At 42.2% G+C, this 24,978-nt stretch overlaps 1 protein-coding gene across 9 annotated transcripts in view; it reads left to right on the forward strand.

Annotated features, from left to right (window-relative positions):
- Positions 1-20,792, forward strand: part of LOC140457922 (anoctamin-4) — a 187,546-nt gene extending 166,754 nt beyond the window's left edge. For 6 of the 9 annotated variants that reach the window (XM_072551722.1, XM_072551725.1, XM_072551730.1 and 3 more), the window contains 11 exons: positions 911-1,022; positions 4,766-4,823; positions 6,933-7,030; positions 9,427-9,465; positions 10,875-11,026; positions 12,014-12,166; positions 14,915-15,062; positions 17,520-17,639; positions 17,966-18,071; positions 18,905-19,117; positions 20,113-20,792. In XM_072551722.1, the coding sequence (XP_072407823.1) occupies positions 911-1,022; positions 4,766-4,823; positions 6,933-7,030; positions 9,427-9,465; positions 10,875-11,026; positions 12,014-12,166; positions 14,915-15,062; positions 17,520-17,639; positions 17,966-18,071; positions 18,905-19,096 (1,178 nt within the window). In that variant the 3' untranslated portion in view covers positions 19,097-19,117; positions 20,113-20,792. The remainder of the gene's footprint in view (positions 1-910; positions 1,023-4,765; positions 4,824-6,932; positions 7,031-9,426; positions 9,466-10,874; positions 11,027-12,013; positions 12,167-14,914; positions 15,063-17,519; positions 17,640-17,965; positions 18,072-18,904; positions 19,118-20,112) is intronic. The other 3 variants (XM_072551723.1, XM_072551724.1, XM_072551726.1) reach the window with 3 other exon arrangements.
- The last annotated feature ends 4,186 nt before the right edge of the window (positions 20,793-24,978 follow it).

The following is a 24,978-nucleotide window of genomic DNA, read 5'->3' on the forward strand; positions in this document are numbered from 1 at the left end:
TCTGATATTGTGCAAAAGGGGGCAATTTAATAATTTGAGTAGAGAAAAATCCTTAACTCTTAATTATCTTGTCCTCTCATTCAGTCTTACTGTACATGAATTGTATCTTAACCAATTTCCAGAACGTGTATCTAAAAGCTCTTATTTTAACCCAATGGGAGTGGTGAGAATGTTTCTTGACCTTTGCAATACCCTGTCAATTGATTTATCACTGGATTACAAAGTCATGGAAGATGGTAGAACAGATTGAGGGCATGGTTACTGATATAGTGAATCCTAGGCCTTGTCAGAATTTGATCAGGATATGGACTAAGAGTAAGGAACTTGTGTTGAACTCGTACAAGACACAAGAGTATTACATTTCAGGAACACATTAGAGTGAGTGCTGAATAGATTTCCAAGACTGGTTCCAGAAATGAGCTTCCATTTTGAAAATATATATTGGAGAATTTAGGACATTTTTCCTTGGACAAGAGGAGTAGTCAAAACTGAGTGTGTACAGAGGAGATGGGAAGAAACTGTTTCTATTCATGAAAAGATTGAGAACAAGAGGGTGCAGATTTAAAGGAATTGGCAAAGTGATATGAGCGAAATCTTTCTCATGCAGCAAGTGGTTAGGGCCTGGAAAATGCACTGCCTGGGAGAGTGGTGGAGACAGATTCAATTGAGGATTCTGAAGAGAATTGGACTATTAGCTGAAAAGGAAGAATGTAGTGATAGCAGTAGAATAGCATGAGGTGAGTTGGACATTCAAAGAGCTAGTTTAGGCGTAATGGGATATATGATGACCATCTCTTCTGGTAGTAACTTCAATTCATATTATCCATAGAAGTAAAGGTAGATAATGATTAGTGTATGCAACCCAAGGAGTGAAAGTTGAATTTTTTTTTTTGCTTTTTCTCTATCACAGAACAGCCTCGAACCGAGTCAGAGTGGGAGAACAGCTTCACATTAAAAATGTTTCTGTTTCAGTTTGTTAACTTGAACAGCTCTACCTTTTACATTGCATTTTTCCTGGGAAGGTAAGTCTATTCCTTGAATAATTGGTTTGTCTTTCATTCAGAAAGTGCTAGTAAGGCAGTCTGTGATGTGTCAGCATTGTTTAGCATCTACTTGCAAGTTTCATCGCCAGAGGGCCCTTGATGATAAAAACACAGCCTGTTATCCCTAGGATTGCACTGTCATAAAGTTCAGGGAACTCAGGTTGTTTCATTTTGAGATCTGGGTGTCACTGGCTAGGCCAGCATTTAATACTCTATAAGGTAAAAACAATGACTGCAGATGCTGGAAACCAGATTCTGGATTAGTGGTGCTGGAAGAGCACAGCAGTTCAGGCAGCATCCAAGGAGCAGCGAAATCAACGTTTCAGGCAAAAGCCCTTCATCAGGATTAAAGGCAGTGAGCCTGAAGCGTGGAGATAAACTAGAGGAGGGTGGGGGTGGGGAGAAAGTGGCATAGAGTACAATGGGTGAGTGGGGGAGGGGATGAAGGTGATAGGTCAAGGAGGAGAGGGTGGAGTGGATAGGTGGAAAAGGAGATAGGTAGGGCAAGTCCGGACAAGTCAAGGGGACAGTTACTGAGCTGGAAGTTTAGAACTAGGGTGAGGTGGGGGAAGGGGAAATGAGGAAACTGCTGAAGTCCACGTTGATGCCCTGGGGTTGAAGTGTTCCGAGGCGGAAGATGAGGCGTTCTTCCTCCAGGCGTCTGGTGGTGAGGGAGCGGCGGTGAAGGAGGCCCAGGACCTCCATGTCCTCAGCAGAGTGGGAAGGGGAGTTGAAATGTTGGGCCACGGGGCGGTGTGGTTGATTGGTGCGGGTGTCCCGGAGATGTTCCCTAAAGCGCTCTGCTAGGAGGCGCCCAGTCTCCCCAATGTAGAGGAGACCGCATCGGGAGCAATGGATACAATAAATGATATTAGTGGATGTGCAAGTAAAACTTTGGATGTGGAAGGCTCCTTTAGGGCCTTGGATAGAGGTGAGGGAGGAGGTGTGGGCGCAGGTTTTACAGTTCCTGCGGTGGCAGGGGAAAGTGCCAGGATGGGAGGGTGGGTTGTTTGGGGGCGTGGACCTGACCAGGTAGTCGCGGAGGGAACGGTCTTTGCGGAAGGCAGAAAGGGGTGGGGAGGGAAATATATCCCTGGTGGTGGGGTCTGTTTGGAGGTGGCGGAAATGTCGGCGGATGATTTGGTTTATGCGAAGGTCGGTAGGGTGGAAGGTGAGCACCAGGGGCATTCTGTCCTTGTTACGGTTGGAGGGGTGGGGTCTGAGGGCGGAGGTGCGGGATGTGGACGAGATGCGTTGGAGGGCATCTTTAACCACGTGGGAAGGGAAATTGCGGTCTCTAAAGAAGGAGGCCATCTGGTGTGTTCTGTGGTGGAACTGGTCCTCCTGGGAGCAGATCCGGCGAAGGCGGAGGAATTGGGAATACGGGATGGCATTTTTGCAAGAGGTAGGGTGGGAAGAGGTGTACCTAATTGCCTAGAGGGCAGCGAAGAGTCAATGACATGAGCTATAGGGAGAGGCTGAATAGATTGGAGCTACATTCCCTGGAGCATCAGAGGCTGAGTGGTGACCTTTAGAGGTTTAAAAGATCATGAAGACATGCATAGGGCACATAGCCTAAGTCTTTTTCCCAGTACAGTATAGGGGAATGCAAAACTAGAGGTTTAAGGTGAGGGGAAAGATAGACAAGGGACCTAAGGGGCAACTTTTTCATGCAGGGGAGGGTATGTGTATGGAATGAGCTGCCAGAGAAACTGGTGGAGGCTGGTACAGTTACGACATTTAAATGGCATCTGGATGGGTATATGAATAGGAAACGTTTGAAAGGATATGGGCCAATTGCTGGAAAATGGGACCAGATTAGGTTAGGATATCTGGTGGGCATTGACGAGTTGGACCAAAGGATTTGTTTTCATGCTGTATAACACTGACATTGCTGTAGGTCTGGAGTCTCGCATCGATCAGATCTGGTAAGGATGACAGTTTTCATTCCCTAAAGGGCATTTGTGAGCCACATAGGTTTTAAAACAACTGGTAATAATTGTCATGATCACGGAGATTGGCTTTTGATTCTAGATTTATTAATTATATTTAAAATCCACAAGCTGCTGAGATTAGAGTTGAACCCATGTCCTCCAAGCATTAAATTGATGTGTTCATTCAATTGTCCATCTATATAATATTTACATCTATTAATTAAATATTGTTATATTATAATCTTGTTCCTTGTAAGGAATTGGAATAGTAATTCCAATTGTGGAATTGATTTATATGCTCATTACATCAAAAAAAGCTATCTTGTACTTTTAACGAGGTAAAATGTTCTAGAGTGGCTTATGGTTGCACAATGAGACAGCTACGTAAGGAGTTATTAGGACAGATGAATGTCAGCTTGGTCGAAACTAGATTTTAAGACCAAACTTTTATGGCATCCCACTGATCTTACTTCACCTGAGCTTACCCCTCTGGGCCATCAAGTTCTACAAGGCAAAGCAGACCACCAAAGTGAGACACAAACTAAAGAACATTTCAAGTCCTGTGATGTCTTGTAGCACCGTGATAATGCTGCTAACTGTGGGCTAGAAAATCCACATTCCATCTCCCCTCAGGATGTTACCTGTGTTATGACACATTAATATATAGGCTGTATTATCAAATAAAAACAGCCAAAATACTCCAGATGCTGGAGGTCTGAAATAGAGTCCAATGATTCAGAACATATGGGGTCGGCAAATAGTGTTTTATTCTATTGGGAAGAAAGGGAGGCGGGGCAAGTGGAACAGATGATTTGGGTGGGGGGGGGGGGGGGAGGGGAGGTGGTTGGTGTGGGGATGGGTTGGTAGAGGAGGAGTGTGTCCAGAGCAAAAGACAAAGGGAGTAGGGCTGAGATGTGAAGGGAAGGTGCTAATAGCAGTAAATGGGTCAACTGTAATGATGAAAAATCTGTATCCAGCTAATGTGCCTATTGCAGGTGATAACAACAGGATCGCTTTTTTTTTCTATTCTGCCACAACTCTGTACTAGTTGCCGAATAACAGCCTCCCCATGTTAAAGAATTCTATGCACGCATTCTTGCTGTGTTTCATCCATGTTCCAAAAATGTTTCGCGCCCCCCCCCCCCCCCCCCCATCTTCCTCTGAAACGCATGTACACATGTTTTCACATTCCTATTCTGAAGAGCTCTATCTGACCAGCCAAGACAAAAATAGAAGGGTAAGACGTGCAGTTTGTGGAATCCAGAATCCCTACAGTGTGAAATGAGGCTGTTTTGACCCATCGAGTCTGCACCCACCCTCCAAAACACATCCCACCCAGGACAGGCTCTGTACTCTATCCAGTAACCCTGCACTTCCCATGGCTAATCCACCTGCATATCCCTGGACACTGGGGTAATTTAGCATGGCCAATCCACCTAATCTGCACATTTTTGGACTATGGGAGGAAACCTACACAGACACTTTGTCTGCATGGGGTTAACAGATCTTTCAGTCGCCTGAGGTTAGAATTGAACCCAGGTCCCTGGTGCTGTGAGGCAGCAGTGCTAACCACCGAGCCAGTGTTCAGCAATTCTGCAGATTCTACAATTGCTGTATTTGAACTCATTGCATGAATTCTCAGTAGTAAAATAATGCCAACTATCCATTTCAATTTGAACGTTTAAGTCTTCCTTTTTCACTCTGGAGGAGAATCCTTCGTTGATGTTAAGTAGATATTTTGTGATGTGCCACTGTTAAATTGGTGATTATGCTTTTTTTTTCCCTCAGATTAACAGGACGCCCAGGAGCCTATTTGAGAGTCTTGAACAGGTGGAGGTTGGAGGAGGTTAGTAACTCCAAACTGGAATCATGTATTGCAGGGGAATAAAAACTATCAGCCAGCATGTTATCAAAGTTAATATGTTTTAAACATTTGTGTTGCCGTCTGACAAGAAGATGGCAGTTGTGCAGCTCAATTCTATTCTTGGCTAGTTTCTCAAACACCAATAACTCTCCAAGTTGCCCTTTGCACTGAACCAACACCTTCAGAGTGCCCAATCCCTACAGTGTCTCGCTGATTATTTTGCTTCCAGATCTCTTCCAATATTTTGTCTCAAAATGTAGAGTTAACCCGAGCCATCTCCTTCACATTTGAAGATTAACTAGATCTCTTGCCAGCTTCTCACTCTGCTGTACAGATTGGATGAACTTTGAATTTTTTTTTTTGCTTGGGGTTTGGAATTTAAAAATATGGAAATCTTGATACAACTATGTGCAGGGTGTGGTTGAGGCTGCACTGGGGGTGCTGTGTACAGTTTAATTCTTCTGTTCTGGTCCTTGCTTTTTGCATTGGAAGCAAATGAAGAGATTCACTTGGCTGATTCCATGGATGATGCAGTTGACTTATCAAGAACAACTGAACAAGTTAGGCTTTTGATCATTTAAAGTTTAGTGGAATGAAGGGTGATCTCATTGAAACCTGTAAGATTCTGAGGAAGCTTGGCAGAGTAGATCTCCTCAACTCTCCTCTGATTCTTTCAATCACATTGCCTTAGGATGAGTAGCACAACATATCACAATTATGTAGGACAGTCTGGAATGACTATGGGGTCTTGATGGTGATTGTTCTGAACAGTCCAAAAGATATTTCAAAACTTATCCAACTGTTTAAAAGATAATTGTCAACAAAGCTACAATGTTGGAATTAATACTGGCATCATAAGATGGAGGAGTTAAGAGCCTGCTTAAAGAGTACAGTCTTTTTTTCTTTCTTTTGTACAAAGCAATGAACTCTGTGGAATGGTAATGGTCAACAAAATGCTTGGTGTTGCTCAATTGTGTGTTGGTATTGGGATATCGATGTTATCAAAGTATTAGGCAATGGTAGGACAGTCTTTTGTGTGAATTCTGGTAGTGCAGCTCCTGCACTTCCAAAAACACATTGGGATGTATCTTTGCTAAACAGTCTTCAACTGTTTTCAGTCTGATGCCTCTTGGCCAAACTGCCATGACTGTGGCCAGTGACCATTGCTCTGATAAATGGGTGCGAATGCCTGCCTCTCATTTGGCTGCTACATAATTGATATTCAGGAGGAATTGATCTTTCCAGTTGGAATCTGGCAAGTTTCCAATCAGTATTCATTTGCTTATACATCTCCCCTGACTTTTGTCTTTTAACTTTCACTCTCCTTTCCTCATGCTTTTCATGTTTTCTTTCTCTCCTGTACTTCCTCGCTTTTGTCCATCTCTGTCATACTTTTTAACCCCATTTCTTCTGTTTCCTGTGCCTGTCTCTGAACCTAGACTGAATAAACAATTTTTCTTGTAATAGAATGGTCTCATTTAAGTTGACTTACAAAAATCAAACAAGGTATTAGAACTTGATATTTTCTCCTACATTAAGTAATTTATTTTTCAATCCAAATCTTTGCATCACTGCAAAATGAATCGACTTGTATTTATGTAACTCCTTTCTGACCTTGGGTCATCTTGCAACACTTTTAAAGCTAAAGAACTCCTTTTAAAGTGTAGTCAATGCTGTATTATAATACACATGGCAACCAATTTGCACATGGCAAACTCCCACAAGCAGCAATGTATTAATGACAGGATAATTAAGTTGTAGGCCTTAGGATTCTGGGATGCACGTGCCATCTCTTTCTCTTCTGAATAGTGTCCGAGAGATTCCTTATAGGGAAGGAGGAGTGGAGGCTCCATTGTAGTGTCCTACTTAGTAATGGCACTGGCAACAGAGCAGCGCTGCCCTCAGTCCTGTCCTCGGGAGGCTTCAGAATGGGACTGGAAGCTATGACTTTCAGGGTTTTTTTTGAGATGAATGTGTTTCCCTTTTAGCCACAGCCATCAGCTGCAAAATGCTGCTGTGCTGACCGGAACGTTCCATTGCTCGTTTGTTTAATGTCCATCTCGTGCTTTGCTTTTTATCTTTAATTTGCAGTGCCACCCGAGTGGTTGCCTTATCGACCTGTGTTTGCAAATGGGAATCATCATGGTGTTGAAACAGAGCTGGAATAACTTCATGGAGCTTGGCTACCCGTAAGTAAAGGCCTGGTCGGTGACTTGCGCAGAAGCCAATTTTGCTTCTGTGCACTCACTCCATTGTTGGCCCGATAAATCCTGAGGACTGCCGGTGGTTCGCCTGCTGCGTGTTTGATGTTTAACTGGTAGATATTGGTCTCTATCCCCCACTTAGAACGTAGGCTCATTTGTAGCTGCCCTTGCATTTCCCGATCTCCCAATTCACTCCAAGTGCGGAGCACAGCAGTGCCTGCCATCCGGTCAAAACAAAAACCGAAACTGGGCAAGTCAATCTTTGGAAACTGAGGCAGGAAACGAGTGTAACTTGTCTAGTTGGTATTAGTTTGCCCCTGTTCTTGAGACGTTCTTCCCCGGTTTCTATAGTAACACTGGATCTGCGACAATTCCAAGTAGAGACCCATTGGTGGAATCTGTAAGAGGACGAGGTGGAAGATCCAAAGGCAGAAATGTAACTTCCCTTCTCTTCATTTGAACCCATTTCCCACTGCATCTGAGAGAAAAAAATACTGGTCAGAATAGTAACTAAACAGCCAAGTTCTGATACCCCATTCATACCACAAGTGTTTTAGATTAATTCCCTACAGTGTGGAAATAGGCCCTTTGGCCCAACAAGTCCACACCGACCCTCCGAAGAGTAACCCACCCCTCTCTGATTAATGCACCTAGCTCTATGGACAGTTTAGCATGGCCAATTCACCTGACCTGCACATCTTTGGATTGTGGGAGGAAACCCACGCAGACACTGGGAGAATGTGCAAACCCCACATAGACAGTTGCCCGAGGCTGGAATCAAACCTGGGGACCCTGGTGCTGTGAGGCAGCAATGCTAACCACTGAGCCACTGTGCTGCCCAACATTATCTTGCTTTCTTTTGGCTAATTTATATTTGAATGTTATGCATGTAATTGATTTTTCTCACTGGTCTTTTTGCTTGTTTCGGACTCAACAATGCTGATTGAGTGAAGGAATTCGGACTGGCAGATGAGGTAACTTTTTTTTTAAAGCCTCTGGTCCCAGCAGGAATCATCCTCCAGAGGCTATTGAGACTTGGTTTGGCGAACTCCTGATTTTCCAAACCGTAACTGGGAATTGGGAGCTCTCTGAATTGGGTGAGTGAATCTCCCTACTGGATTCTCCCCTCCGTGATCCTATTGGGTATTAAGTCTTGGGAAGTGACTCTCAGCAAATTGCTCAAAGAAAGTAGGTGATAGATTCCTGGGCTGCACCTGTTCCTTCACCTTGTGACCTCAGTGGCAATCCCAGAAAGGACATTTTTATTTAAATCTGTCCATGGGATGTGAGTATCGCTGACTAACCTGGCACTTATTGCCCATTCCTGATAACCCTGAGGACAGTTGAGAGTCACCCACATTGCTGTAGGTCTGGAATCACATGTAGGCCAGACAAGGTAAGGATGGCAGATTTTCTTTCCTAAAATGAACCAGATGGGATTTTAATTCCAGGGTATGTTTTTTAATTTAATTGAAATCACCATTTGCCATCTTGGGATTTGAACTAGTGTCCCCAAAACATTAGCCTTGCGTAATTGGATTGCTACACAAGTGACATTAGTGCTATGCTGCCACTACCTCAAAATGGGACTCCTGTCTCTGCGTCCTTTGCTGTGAATGATGGTGGAGGAGTAGCAGACTAAATAGGGCTGAAACATTGGTGACCTGGAGGTGGTACTTCACACCTTGGGTTGAGCAAGGCACTAAGGTTAGAAAGTAAAAATGAGCTTTGATTATAGAGGTGCAAGTGATGGGCAAGTTTATATTCCTGGGAATGTGCGCACACATTAAAAGCAAGTAAGGAAAGCAGCAATGCAATGACTTGTATTTTCACACCATCTTTTAACATGCTGAAGCTTCTTGAGGTGCTTCGTGGAATTGGTATACTGAGCCATGTGAGCAAAGGAGAACAAACTTGGCCAACGAGGTAGATTTTAAGGACTGTTTTGAAAGGAGTAGAGAAACAAAGACTTGAGTGGAGAGGGGCGAGTTTGAATTTAAGCTCCAGTGAGCTCAAAACTGAGCCATCATGGTGTCGGGTGGGTGCTTTCTAGTCAGTAGAACTCTGACATTTGGCCAGTCAACCCATTGAGGCTGGTACTAGTGGTAGCTCTTCAATGAAAATGAATGACTTGAATCCAGTAACCCTTCCCTTATCCTAGTCTGTGCTCCTAGCTTCCTGATTCACCAACCAGTGCAAACTATTTTTCACTATTTATCTTTTTAAAAATCTTCTTTTAATAGTTTTAATAAAAGGTCCATTCATTCTTCAAGAAACCCATCCTCTTGTCATCTAAGTGAATTTCTTATCACCAACCACTCCTTTCTCTCTCTCGCTCTCATACAACTCTCTTCTGTTTTTTCCTTTTCTGTTGCTACCAGGTTCCAGAGGGCTGCCAAAAAGATATTTGGAAAATTATGGTTAGTGCCTCTGCAATCTTTTCCCCAAACTCCATTATTCGCCTCCCCTTTTTGAGGGGTTGGAATATATGAATTTGCACATCGTTGCCATTTTAAGATGCCTCACGGCGAATGTGATTTTTAAAAGAAAATTTGGTTGACTGTTAGACAGGGATGTTAAAATGCTTTAATGGTCTCTTGCTGTTGTGTTGAAGTAGCCACATGCTGTCCATCTCAAGAGTGAGTCATTAACAGCGACTTCTGTTCAATGATCATTGGGCAAAAATCTGTGTAGACATTCCAGTCTCCCCGATCCTCAAATTGACATGATAATCAAAAGAACCTGGATTTATATAGCACCTTATGTCCTGGCACTGTAATGCGCTTTGCAACAAATGTATCAATTCTGATGAGTGGCCACTCCTGTCATGAATAGATGTGGCAGCCACGCTTTACACAGCAAGATCCCACAAACAGCAGTGAAAGGAGAATACAAATGCCTTGCCCCATCTGGAATGGCTGTGAAGAATTGCAAGGTGGTCCATTCTTCTCTTACTGGCATAGGGGAAATTAAAGTCCAGTTGCCAACAAAAATAGTTACAGGAATTAAAATCTAACTGGCTGCAAAAATGATTCACCTGTATGTATCTGTGTGCATGTATCGTGTATTTAATAGTATTTAATGGAGGAACATAAATAAGAATTGGGTCTTCTGGTTGGTGGATTTAATAATACAAATGATTAAAGTTTTATGATTTTGGGAGACAGATGGTGAAAGATAGTTTCCCCTGGTTGGCAAATCAATCGTCTGGATAACAGACTGAAGAATTGAGGAAATTGGAGGAATTTATTTTCATAAAGAGAATGATTTGAATTTAGAATATTGCTCCACAGACCAAATTTAAAACAAAAAGGCTGTAATAGCATTCCCAAGGGAATCAGGGAATGCATTTGAACAGGGATGGGGGAGGCATGTTTTAGTGCAATACTCAGTGGGTACAGCATAGGGGTCTCTTGTTTGAAGAGTTTTCAGAATTTTTCACGGTCTCAGTGGCAAATATGGGGCTAAACTCCACCACAGTGGGGATACATGTTGACAATGCTGAGGACCTTAACTCTGGAATTCCCTCTCTCAATCTCTTGCACAGAGTCTCTCTTGGTACCAACCACATGTTTGAACACACTCACTTGTTTGCTGTCCGTTCAAGGCCCTCTGCCAATCCCTTGATCAGGATTTTAATCTATGGGTTTCCATTGTAGAAAATACACAGCGTTGTGCTAGTTCTAATCAAAGGATTGAAGGAACACACCCATGAAATATAGTACAATAGGATGGTGTCTGTTTTCTAGCTTGTGATAAAGCTGCTTGTGAAATGTTTTTATGCCTTAATTACATCCATCAATGGGGCTGGTTTTGTCTCCATCCACAGGCTTATTCAGAACTGGTGGACAAGGAGAAAATTAAGACAAGAGCACGGCAATAATGGCAAACCAATTCTACCACAATGGGAGAAGGATTACAATCTGCAGCCAATGAATGCTTATGGCCTATTTGATGAATATTTGGAGATGAGTAAGCCAGGTTTACAATATTATTATATCTTTATTGTTTTATTCACGAAACATGTTTGCAATCTCTATTAGTGACTTGCATCGTAACATTAACATTTTGATTAACTGATTTGAATTTAAAACATGGCAATGTGTAGCACCATATCAGAAATAGACAATTATAGTCAGTAACAAGGAAGTGTGGACAGGATATCAGAAGGCAGTTTGATTTGAAACTATTGAAATTGCAACCCAATACACAGTCCCTATGTTACAGATACTAAAGTATGCATACATTTCATCATTTTAATACTTTTATTGATCAACGTAAGTTACAAGTATTTCCAATTCCTTATGGACCACACTTTACAGGTCTGAATTAACTTGAACCCAAACTGAGTTGATTTCTCTGGGTCTGGTGGAAGTAACCACTTGGGGAATTAGAGAGATTACCCAAGGGATTTTCTGAACTTAGTGCAAATGATAACTCTCCTTGTTTGTAATGTTTTAAGCTTTGTAGCATGGAGGCTGCTGTCATGCAACTGGTACTGGGGACCTAAGATCAAGTGCACTTCTGCCTCCTTTTTGATAAAGGCCCTTTTGTGTAAGGAGAGGCCAGTGTCTCTCACAGGTATTGAAGGGAGAGATAGACCTAGCCAGTATGGTCATGGAAAGGGGTGAAGGATGTATGATTGCATATTAATTTATTTTGTTTTGAGCTCACTGTCCGCTTGGTCATTCCACTTCAAGTCAGCTTGTGTGTACGTATACATGTGAGAGCTTTCCAAGGCTTGAAATCCTGTCAGAGTGGAATAGCTAACTGTGTCAAGGAGCACGTGCTTATGTCAACTGAGTGGACTCATGTAACATTGTATTTCAGCATGTACTGTTACTCCACATTGTCCAGTGAGGCCATCAGGAGTTTCCCGAAAAATGTTTTGCCATGATTTCGAGCACAGTGGATGGACTGTAATACCTGGGCCACTCAGTGACTGTCGATATCTCTGTTATCTTTCAGTTCTTCAGTTTGGTTTCACAACTATATTTGTGGCAGCATTTCCATTGGCTCCTCTTCTGGCTTTATTGAACAATATTATTGAAATCCGTCTTGATGCTTACAAATTTGTCACACAGTGGAGGAGGCCGTTGGCTTCGAGAGCCAAAGATATAGGTGAGGATACAATGAATGTAACGTTAGCCTCCAAGATTAAGAATGGGACTTGTAACTAGCCAATAACTTGATGTGGGCCATGCGTTTTTCTCCTGCACCTCAACACAATGACCCCATTCATTGTGTGTGTGGAAAACCTGTGTTTTTTGACCCACAGCTGTTTAACAATCAAGAGCATCTAATGAAGGAGAGTCAGCATGGCTTTATGAAAGGGAAATCATACCTGACTAATTTATTAGAATTTTTGAGGAAATCTCAACCAGAGTGGATAGAGAAGCACTCCAGGAGATGTGTTGTGGTATTTAGACCTCCAGAAGGCAAACAACAAGGGACACGAGATTTAAATTATGAGATAAAAGTTTTGGAGGTAATATATTGCTGTGGTTAGAGAATTGGCTAATGGGTTGGAAGCAGCATAGTGACCCATGACCTGCAGGTTCCACAGGGATCAGTGCTGAGTCCATCACTGTTGACAATATATGTTAATTCAAAGTTTGGGAGAATATGTTAATTACTTGGAATAAAAAGAATGTATTGTGGCCAAATTTGTAGACAAAAAAATAAGCTGGTTGCAAGAGGGATATATACAGTTTAGTGAGTACATGGACAAGAAGTTGGCAAATGAAGTGTATTGTGGGAAACAGTGAAGTTTGTACATTTTGGAACGGAAAACTAAAGAGAATATTATTTAAATGGAGTTAAGCTGTATCACAGAGACTTGGGTACTTGTGCACCAAACACAAAACTCTCAACTCTGGGCAATAGGTAATCAGAAAGGCTTGTGTAATGTTGTCCTTATTTCAAGAGGGCTGGAGTAGAAGAGTCAAAGTTTTACTGCAATGACCATATCTGAATCACTGAGTGTAGTTTTAGTTCCCTTTTAATCAAAAATTATTAGAGGTAGTGCTCGAAGAGAATGCTAATTAGGATGATCCAAGATTTGGAGGGATTGTGTATGATCAAAGAGTAAACAGGCTGGGATTCTACCCTGTATTTCAGAGGAATGCAAGATGATCTCGTTTGAAGCATCGAGGATTTTTAAGGATATTGACTGGGAAATGCAGAGAGGATGTTTCCCCTCCTGGGAGACTAATGGCTGGAAGGAATAATTAGATTAGATTAGATTACTTACAGTGTGGAAACAGGCCCTTCGGCCCAACAAGTCCACACCGACCCGCCGAAGCGCAACCCACCCATACCCCTACATTTACCCCTTACCTAACACTACGGGCAATTTAGCATGGCCAATTCACCTGACCCGCACATCTTTGGACTGTGGGAGGAAACCGGAGCACCCGGAGGAAACCCACGCAGACACGGGGAGAATGTGCAAACTCCACACAGTCCGTCGCCTGAGGCGGGAATTGAACCCGGGTCTCTGGAGCTGTGAGGCAGCAGTGCTAACCACTGTGCCACCGTGGTTATCAGGGTATGCCCCTGATCTAGACACTTTTTTTTTCCATACCTGCCTAGGTAGAGTGACCTGTCCAGTTTTCCCCACTCCCTGAACTCTTCCAGACAGCCAAATATGGTGGCAGGGCAGGAAATAGAATCTAAGTGACCAATAATTGGTCTTAGTTGGGGCGAGGGTGGGTCAGTCACCCTCTGTTTTGCTTTATCCTCCCCCTGAACAAGGTGGTTAGAAGAAGGTGGGAGGATGATAACAAGGCCATCTGGAGACTTGTAATATCCTCAATATCTGCCAACTGTAAAATTCCATCAATGGGATGGTACAGGTGACCATTGAGCCCCTCAACTGTTCTACTGCACGATGAGATGGTGGCTGATCTATTGGAACATGAAACAAGACGTGGTAATTAATATCTGGTACCTGATCATCATTTAATTTTCAACTTCCTTCTCAATTGAGAAGAAATAGTATTTACTCTGAAATGATAATCTAGAAACAGGGACTAACTATCCATGCAATGCTAGTTCAATTAAACCTTCCCCCCCCAACCACTGTGGAAATTTTAGCTTTCAAACTCCATTTTGCTTTTTAAAATAGTGTCTGTTATTTGTAAAATGTTGAACCCAGCTGACTGACAACTGTCCTTCTCTGAAGAAAACCTGCTGTCCTTAACTCATTTGGGATCTGAGACTTCAAAGGTTCAAGGGTGGTCTGTTTGAAGTCTTCAAGATGTCTACCCTGTCTTTTGCTGTTTATGAAGAAACTATTTCTACTAGTGGAAGATTCTAGAGCTAGGGGGTGTAATCTGAGAATTAGGATCAGAATTAGGAAGCACTTTTACAAACAAATGGTGTTTAGAGGTTTAGAACTGTCTTCTACAAATGGCAGTGGATGATGAATCAATTAATTTGTGTCTCCGATTTAAATGTTTTAAGCAAATGTATTTGGGAAATGGGCCAAAGGAGTTGGGTCACAGATCAGCCATGAATTCCATTGAATGGTGGAACAGACACAAGGGGCTGAATTGCCTATTCTTGTTACAATATTTGAACTCAAACATGTAGGCAGCTGATGTATGAATATTGAAATGAGGTTTTGCCCATGTGAGGATGTACCGGGCTGGACGATGTCGTCATTCCTCATTCCCACCAATGATATGCAGCCTTTTTTTTTATTATAATAACCTGTCAGATGTTAGGACACATGTCCTTGGGCAGTTGGGACTTGAACCCAGGCCTCTTGGAGTCAGGAGTTTTGTTTGCTCCTCTAGTTTTATTTACAAATGCTTCCCATAGTGAAATGTTCTCAATTTTGTGAATGTGATTTTTTAAAATTAGGAATCTGGTATGGAATTTTGGAAGGCATTGGGATCCTGTCTGTTATTACCAATGCATTTGTCATCGCAGTGACCTCTGACTTCATCCCTCGCTTGGTTTATGCCTACAAGTATGGTCCCTGTGCTGGCCAAGGGAAAGCAGGACAAAAGTAAGTTTATCGTGTTTGCTAAATCAGGTTAAGGGATAGGAATTAGTCTGGGTCTATGAACAGCACGTTGTGGAATCCCAGTCCAACATTTTGATCTTTATAGATAGACATTCTTTTTTATTCCCTGCTTTAGACATTATTACAATTGATTGGACCTCTCCCAGCTTCAATGTGGCTCTGCATTCTCTCTCACTCCACAAGCCACAACATGTTTTATTCCAGTTATCAATACAGCCAATTATAAATTTCATTGTCACATTTCAGAATACAAATGACCAACTAGATCATCTAATAAAGCACAAAGGTGCTGATTTTCTTAAGACTTGTTCAATTAAAATACATGCTCAAAACACAGTTTGAAATGTGACTGTGTATAAATTGCAAACTTGATACAAACATCCATTTAAAGTAGCTTTACAGAAAATTTGGGCCAAATACCTATTGAATCATGACTGGAAAAAAATTAGGATCTAAAATGTTCCAGATGCCCTGGTACATCTAGATCCGTTTCTAGACACCTACATTGTTAGTGATGAAGGGTCACTGGACTCTAAATGTTAACTCTGTTTCTCTCTCAACAGATGCTGCCAGACTTACTGAACTTCTCCAGCATTGTTTTTGTTTCATAGTCCTTCATTTCCATTTGTGCAATTTTCCCTATTGTTTCAAATGCTGTGTGCTTTCAGAATCTGAACATTTTAGTTTTATCATTTTTGTTCCCTTCATAAATTTGAGTCTTATCTGTTTGGTTGACTCTGGATTCATACAGTATCTATTACTGTGCTGTCCATTTATAATTTCCCACAGTAATACCTTTCTCTTTGGCCTTGACTGTACATTTTGGTTTAGCACACCTTACCAAATTTGATCCCTTGTCCTAGGAATCAGTTTAAACTTTGCTCTGCTTCCCCAGTAATGCACGTGGATCAGCTGGAGACATCGATACAAGTACCATTTTTGCCCAGAATTTCCCACTAACTGTGGCTTGCTTCCACACCAGATTGTTAAGCCAAGCATTCATCTTTAATCTGATTTGCCCAAATCCAACTTGCACATAGATTGGGTAGTAATACAGAGATTGACCTTTTTGAGATTTTCTTAATTTGGTGCCTTGCTCCTCGTACAGGCTATGCAAAATCTCCCTTTGTCCTGCCTACACAGTTAGCACTTACAAAGATAGATACCCTTTTCACTAACTTCCTGTCCGGTTTGGAGCAGATGTCCCCAATCCTGACAGTGGGCAGGTAACATAGCTATTTCTATGCTCTTCGTTGCAAGAGAACAGGGATCCATATTGTCCAGTCCTCTACTGCTAGTACATTCTTTTTCTCTCGCTCCATGTGAAAGAGCCTCTCCCTTGTTGGAGAATGGCAAAGGCTGAGACTCTTACCCTCTCGATCCCTTTACCTGCACACTCCTCTCCCTGACCACTGACCAAATGAGAAGACTCAACCCTGAAACTGCTGACTGTGTGTGTCCTGGTACAAAAAATCCAGGTGATCTTCCCCATCACTGCACATGTGTGATTTCTAGTGTGTGTCTTTTTTTCAAGAAATGTCCTGTCAATTACCTTTTTTTCTTTTTTTTTCAAAAAAAAATCCCATACCTTCTCCGTCTTTCAAACTAACACCTTGTCACAGTCCTTTAAGCACAATTGCTCAAAACAAAACTTAACAATGAAAGCATCTTTGCAACTTAAGTTCTGAAGTCACTACATTCCAACTGTTAATAGTTTGAATGGTAGTGATGTCATTGCATGAACATACCTTGTCAGTGGGCTTCAGATGTAATTGATAATTCAAAAGAAATCCTATTTGGAAGGAAAAGGCTCAATCCATTCCCCAACAAGGGGATTGATTTCTCCCCTTTCAGCATACTGATGGAATGAGGTGCAACATTGGTTTCCCTAATGTTTTGGGCATGATGCAACTCTGTCCCACTCAATCCCTCTGTATTGATGCTTGAAAAAAAATTTCCTGAGTAGCTACTGCACCCAACCACCTAATTTGTGATGGGGCGGTCAGTCCAGAGATTTTCAGTTAAGTTCCCACTCCGATTAACCCAGGGATGCTGGAATGCCATCTCCAGATTAGAGTTGAACCTTTTTGAGATGTATTTCTACTTGAGAGGGAGACCTTTTTTACTGTTGCTGAAGCAACATTGATAAGACCCTGGTACAAGTCACGCTAAGACCAGTGGTATCACTTGACGATTGAAGCTCTGGCATACTGGTGTTTATCTTGGTCACGCATTGACTTGTCTTGAGTGCCTTGAGCTTATTCTCAGCCCTTTTCCCGCACACTGGATACATTGTAAATCTGAATCTTGCCATCAGTCAGCAACAGCAACTTGAATCATCCCCAAATGAATAGGAATGGTGGGTTTGAATCTTGAGCAGCGTCGAATCTGTGGTGAGATGAGGAATATGAATTAACCTAGTCTTTTGTTCTTTCCCAGGTGCATGATTGGTTATGTTAATGCCAGCCTGTCTGTGTTCCTGGTGACAGATTTTGAGCAGCGTTCTGAACCATATTCAAATGGCAGTGACTCTTTCGGTGCAGAGGTAGAGTACTGCAGGTAGGAGCCTGGGACAGTGTGAAGCGGCCCAGAAACTATTTGTTTTTGCCCTTAAGACTTGTCTAAATACCCATTTAGCTTTTATCAAAGAGCAGTGTTGTGTGGTTGCAAGCTGTATAAACCTAAGTGGAAATGTTTTGAAGTTAACAAGGCAGTGCACTGTGCAAAACCTTTTGTGTCCCATCGTAATGTGTCCTGAGATCTCAGGAAGAACTGGCATTTGAATGCATGTGTCCTAGCTGCTGAACCTGATGCTGCAGGTCCAGTTGTGCAAATAATAATTTGGTTTAGTCAATGTAAATTTCTTTCTTTCAACCGTACGATAGATATCGTGACTATAGAGAACCACCTCATTCCAAAGAACCTTACGCCTACACGCTGCAGTTTTGGCACGTATTAGCGGCTCGGCTGGCTTTTATCATTGTATTTGAGGTAAGAAGCCTGTTTCTCTCAGACAGCATTCAAATCATGGTAACAATCATTTCACTTATGGGCAGAAGGAAGGGGCACAAAGCGAGGAGCACACAGGTCAGGTAGCAGCAATGGGGAGAGAAACGGAGTTAGCAGTTCACATCGCCATTCTTAATCTGTTGCATTTTTTCACATTCACTCACAAATAAACTCCCCTTTTATTTCAAACTCCCAAAGCCTGGTTAAATTGGCTCTTTTTAAAATAGAAATTCATTTGGTCTGGAGAAAGCTATCCACAAGGTGGTTGTCTTTTTAGTTTAATTTTGTTGTGACCAACTGAAGTGTGAGGTGTGGGGGAAGTCACATTTCTAACTGCCTTGAATGCTGCACTCCTTTGGGTGTCGATATACCCATGATGCTGTTAGGAATGGATTTGAGCATGTTGATCCTGCAAAAGTGAAGGAATGGTGGGATTTCTAGTTAAGTCAGGATAGTGAGTGGCTTGGAAGGGAGCTTGCAGGGGATGGCATTCCCATGTATCTACTGCCCTTGTCTGTCTTGGTGGGAGAGGTTTTGGGTTTGGAAGATGTATTGGTGAGTTACCGTAGTGTATTTTGTCAGGGATGATGTCCATTTTGCAGATTTATTTCGCACCATCTGAAATGTTTTTTTGAACAGTTTACAAACTTAGTGGTTTTAAACCAAGAGTAGTGATAGTAAAACTTGGTAACTTTTGAGGAACATCTTGAGACGAACTGCTTCCAGGTATTGTGAACCTGGTCAAATCTGTCAGACTACCTTTGATACTTTGTTTTCTTCTGGTGTGATAGCTGTTGATATTTTATTCCTTACAGCATTTGGTTTTTAGCATAAAGAATCTTATTGCATATCTGATTCCTGATTTACCAAAAGACCTCCGGGACAGAATGCGCCGTGAGAAGTACCTAATTCAGGAAATGATGTATGAGGCTGAGCTGGACAGACTTCATAAGGAGCGCAATGAGCGGAAGAGGAATGGGAAAGGCTCAAACAATGAGTGGCCGTGAATGTGGAGTTCAGCTACTGAGGTATTTATTAATACTTTGTCTTCTGATCTCTTTGTTCTTAAACTGTTCAGTTCCTTCAAGACTAACTGCATCAAAGCCAAATATATTAAAAATGGTACTGCTTGATCCTCAGGAAGTGGTAAGGTGGGATCAAGATATTTGGAATCAAGTTGTGTAGATGGAGTAATTTCAACGTTGCTGGTTGTCAATTAGTTATTTTCTTTATTCATGGGGTGTAGCCATCAATTTCCAGGCAGCATTTGTTGCCCATCTGTAACTGTCCTGGAAGTGGGGGTGATCTTCCCTTGAACCACTGCAGTCTTTGGATTATAGGGACACCCTCGGCTTGAGGAATTTGACTCAACAACACTGAAAGAACAAGATGTAGTTGTTGACTCTTAACTGCCCTCAGGGCAATTAGGGATGGGCAAAAAAAAAACGCTGCCCAGCCAGCAACATCCTCGTCCCATGAATGAATAAAGAAAAAATAATTCCAAGTCAGGTTGGTACGTGGCTTGAAAGGGAACACATGTATCTGCTACCCTTGTCCTTCGAGGTGGTAGAGGGCTGAGTGTTTTCGAGGCGCAGTGGGCGACTATCTAGCTATTCTGGATCACATCAACCTATGGCAGGAAACTGAATGTCATTCACTTGACACGTGCAAGATAGTTTGAACTGACGAAACAATGGCATGTTTCCCTCTTGTCGGAAAGGGCAGTCAGTTCAGAATCAAATAATTTTTTAAAAAGGTATGGGATAGCTGTTTTGAAATAGAGTAGTTAAGAGTGGGATAGTGGGACTAATCACAGTAATGTACTAAAGAGGCACAGTGGACAAAATGGCATCTCTGTGCCCCAAGGTTCTAATGAAATACTGTTTCGAACAATCAACATTGTGAATTGGTTGAATTATCCATCCATTTTAATATCTTGCTCATTTGTCTTTTTGCTTGTGAAAATAAAATCAATGGCTGTTTTAAAAACATTTTTTAAGAAGAATGTTCCCTCCCCTTGCAGGTTGAACCTGCCTTCTCTGTTTGCCCATCTTGCAGTCACTCCCTGCAACTTCTGAAGGTACCATTCTATGGACTGGATAAAATGCAGCTTCGATGCATGTCAGGAGAGAAATGAAAGAGATCAGTACCCAGCCACGAGAGGGTGTACTGCAAGATTTTTTTTTGTTTTTGCAACACAAAATATCCTTTAAATATTTATAATGCTGCCAGCATGTTGAACATGTTATTCATTATATGATACAATCCTGTACACCTCCAGTTTTTAAATTTAAAAAAAAAAGTTAACAATTTTACACTGGTTTGTTAAGTTTGTCAATTCTGCATCTGTCCTCATTTAAGCAAACTCCAGAGTTTTACACACATTCGCATTCAATCTGTAAATAAGAAATTCCGAAAACTATTTTGCATAACTTCTGTAACCTACTTGCTACCTTGAGATCTAGTTTGATCCATATCTCCATTGAGCCAGCAGCTGAAGAAACCAATCCTGTTTACAGACTTATTTTCTTCCTTTTTAAGCTTGCTGCTTCCTGACATGGATGTATGATGCAAACTATTTGTAAATAGCCAAAAAACAGAATGTTGAATTTTCATGAGTTCTCCGATTATGAACAGAGCCACATTGATTGCTTGTATATTGTGATGCAGAGATCTAAAATAAATATGCACTTGGAGTTTGAAGATGGCTGAGAAATTATTTTTTTGGGAAAATAAGTTTTTAACAAATAAAGTTGGTAGCAACCCATTTTCCTTTTGTAATTGATCAGAGCCTTGTATTCCATTATATTATTTTGTTACATAAGTAAACTGCTATTATATCCAATACCACATCTTTAACATGGTAAGTACATGGGATGAAACCAGAATTTCATTGGATAGGTATATGGAGGATAGTGGGTTAGTGTAGGTTAGGTGGGCTTTGATCGGCGCAACATCGAGGGCCGAAGGGCCTGTACTGCGCTGTATTCTTCTATGTTCTAATAAAGAGTGTGCTGGAGGTCTGAAGTGCAACCATCACGTGTTGGAGAAACTCTGGGCTTGCAGCATCTGTGGAGAGAGAAACTAGGTTTGGGTTCAGAATTGTAAGCAGAGTCTCAAAGAAGAGGCAGTGGGACTTGAAACATCGAGTGGAACCTTTCCAGTGACTGAACAATGTGGCTATTGGTGGGGAAGTTGATCAGTGACCAATATCTCATGACACACTGGACAATAACTGCAAGCACCACCTTGCCCCAGTCACATTAGCATCAGACAGATACCACACTCTCAATGTTCTTATGTTACATCCAAGATTCATACAGTTCTGTATTTCAATACTGCACAGCAGAGCACACCAGCACCTTTTCATTGCAATGTTGCTGCAGGACACATTGGGTGCAGAGACAAACATAGATTTGGCCAAAGTTAGGGTTAGAGGGTCTTCTCATTTGCATTCTCAGCAATTACTGATCTTGCAACCATTTGGATGTTCATGGTGTCACAACCTTGCCCTAAATTTTTGCACTTTGCTCTTCAGTTAGAACTTAAAGGATTTCAGCATTTTTTGTATTGACTTGTAGTTTAGTGTAGAGATGCAGCCAGGCTGCTTTGTTACGGTTGTCAGCAGTCATCATTCAAAGAGGTGGACATGTTCCTCTGTGGCATCATGCCACCACCTTCTCTCAGGAGCAAGTGAGGACTGCAGCTGCAGGAATTAAGGGCTTATGCCCGAAATGTCGATTCTCCTGCTCCTCGGATGCTGTCTGACCTGCTGTGCTTTTCCAGCACTACACTTGACACATGCGAGAGATTGATGTCATGTGCCAGCAATTTGTGTGCAGCAATCAATTGGCCATGCCTCAAAGTCCAAGGGGTGTAGATCTCCGTCAAGGGGTCCCAGCACATTTACAGGCATAAGGGACTTGAACCTTTATCAGAATCCGTGCTCTACCCTCTTGAGAGGATGAGAACTCAAATGTTGGTCATCCCAGTGCACATTGTGGCTTTTACTGCCATTCTGTGTGCCTTTTTCTCCTGGATTGAGAGTAAGGGAGTGGTTGAGTGAGATGAATGTGGTTGGTATAGCTGTAAGTGAGAGTAGGAGGAAATATGGTAAAGTGTCCCCGAGGCAGTGACTAGGCAATGCAGAGGGCACACAAGGTCAGTTAATGTGGGGGGAATTGGGTGGCTGACAGGAGTGAGGGGAAAATGTTGCATTTGGTAATGTATGAGACAGTGATGGATAATGAGCCTTACAATATGGATACAATGGAAGAGTGTGAAACAATGAAGTACCACAGAGTGAATGGTGGCTCTTGGCCTTGTGGAATGCTAAAGGTCATTGATTGTGATGTATTTTGGGACATTCCTTTTGAACTGTGGAAACCGCACTGACATGAGAAGCAACCTTGGACCAGGGCGAATACTCTAATGGCCTGGTCTCCACTGACAGCCCTGAGATAAGACGACAATGTCCCATTATGCGGTCCCTGAGGGCAAAGCAGGGACCCAATGTTCTTCTGTCTGACCCAGCTTGGGGAAATTTCTCCACCTATGTAGGGCAGTTCCAGACTGACTGCACTTGACTGAGTGCTCAACTGGGCTACAATAATACCACAGGTGCCTGGAGATTATAGCAATGGCATGTGCTTGTGGCGAGAGGGAGGATATGACCAGTAGGGCACCCTAGAAACATGGTGCGTGTGCACTGAGGTGAGTTCAAGGCAGAAGTAATTCATACCAGGTTTCATTAACTGGAAAATAACTTTGTCGTGTCTATATAATGAACTCAGCCAGGTGGACCTCATAAATAAGTTTCCTGATTGGGGCAGTTAATCTGGTCTGATGAAGGAGCCCTAGCTGACAGATATAAACTGTAGTGTGAGGTTCTGTTCACGGAGTTAGCTCGGAGGGAGCTCCACATGTAAATAAAGGGTGACTGGTGATGGGATACCAGCCTCTGCAGAGTTAATTCAGTGGTGATGAGAGGAAAGCACTCTCCTGAAGAAATTCACTTGCAACAGTCATCTTTTGAGTCAGGGTAAGCGTTGCTTGCATCATGCTGTTATTTAGGAAGCTTAACTTATTTGACCTTGCTATCAAAGACTTGCCCAGTATGTGGAAAGAATGTTACTTTTTCTAGGCAAATGACATTGAGGCAGATTTAAAAGCAATGAGTAATTCTCCTGACAGCTTGGGGACCTGCAACTTTTTTGGTTATTAGGAGCCTAACATTCCCTGAGGCACTGATTCTAAAACCTTTCAATAGTTGACTGATTTAGTTAGAGTCTAGATTAGATTAGAATGGTGCTGGAAAAGCACAGCAGGTCAGGCAGCATCCGAGGAGCAGGAAAATCGACGTTTCGGGCAAAAGTCCTTCATCAGGCTGATTAAAGGGCTTTTGCCCAAAACGTTGATTTTCCTGCTCCTCGGATGCTGTCTGACCTGTGCTTTTCCAGCACCACTCTGATCTAAACTCTGGTTTCCAGCATCTGCAGTCCTCACTCTCTTGCCTAGTTGATTTACAGTATCAACTCCAAGCCACCCCTAAAATCTGAGATGCTGTTGTTTTACTTGGCAATTTGAGAACCAGCAGATCGGTGTCAGGATTTTTGACTAAGTTAAGATGATTGGCAGAGGTAATGGACTTTAAGGGTTAAATCAATGAGATGTTGAGGCACCAGTCGGTATGTGGGATTAATGATGTAACTATGCAAATGCACCTGCCAGCTGAAGCCCAACTGAACATTGAGCAGGAACTACAACTAGTTCTATCATTGCTATGTTTTCTCAAAGGTATGGGTTGCAGTGTATTCTGATGGAAGTGGGCACCCTTGCCAGTCTGACTGAGCATGGGGAACATCATTTGAGTGAAGGCAATTTCATAGCCTCACTCAGGACATATTCTGAAATGAGGGACTCTAGGTTGGCCCATAGCAAAACCCCAAAATGAGCCTTGACCAAACGGTTATATTTTCTTCTGGACCTGAGCCTGCAAGCCATTGTAGCTGCTGTCAGTGTGCAGACTCAAAACTAAGAGTCCCACTAGAACTAAATTGAGTAACAGAACTCTGGCTGGTATTCAGGATAGTGTACACCCTGAAAAATCTACCTACATCTGGTTTGGAACAGCTAAATTGCTTAGCAACATCTAAACCACAAAAAATCAACATCTGGTTAAATGGTCACCCAGTTCTAATGGATGTCGATACCAGCGTGGCTGTTTTAGTGACCGCAGAACCAATCTTTAGCAAAATTCACTCCAGTCCTTAAGTTTGCGTAATACCTTCGCTTGACTGAGAACCTATACCATGGAACCTTTTACAGATTAAAGGTAAAACTTCAGTTCCAGTCTCTTCTAAGAAGCAGCTTGCTCAGTTATCACTGAAGAGGAGAATGAATTTCTTCTGAGATGCTCCAGACTCAAACTGCATGTTACATAACCAAGGCAGGATGAGAAATCTGACATACTGCTAAAACCCCCAAGGAGGAGCTACAAGAAAAAGAAGTGGCCTGCGTCCTTCCACTCCAAGGGGAAGAGATGTGATTGTACTGAGGTCAGCCAGATGGATCTCCAGAATTTGAGTTCCCTGATTGGACCAGATTAACAGCCCCAATCAGGGAGCCCTGGTAGACAGAAAACCTGAAAGTTGGGCATCCTAACAATGAGAGTTGACTCTAATGGAAAGTCCTTGACTTGGTGACAGGATACTGGCCTCAGTGGAGTTATTTCAGTAAAGTCACTTGAACAGATGACTGAGAAACAAAAGGATTATTAAACCACTATTATGTGACTTAAACTATATACCTTCAAAAACTTCAATACACACATTCATTTACAAAAAATATAAAAAACACACTGACAAATATTACGGGTGGAAAAATATTG

This window comes from Chiloscyllium punctatum, chromosome 32, assembly GCF_047496795.1.
Source record: "Chiloscyllium punctatum isolate Juve2018m chromosome 32, sChiPun1.3, whole genome shotgun sequence".
In the NCBI taxonomy this organism is placed as follows: Eukaryota; Metazoa; Chordata; class Chondrichthyes; order Orectolobiformes; family Hemiscylliidae; genus Chiloscyllium; species Chiloscyllium punctatum.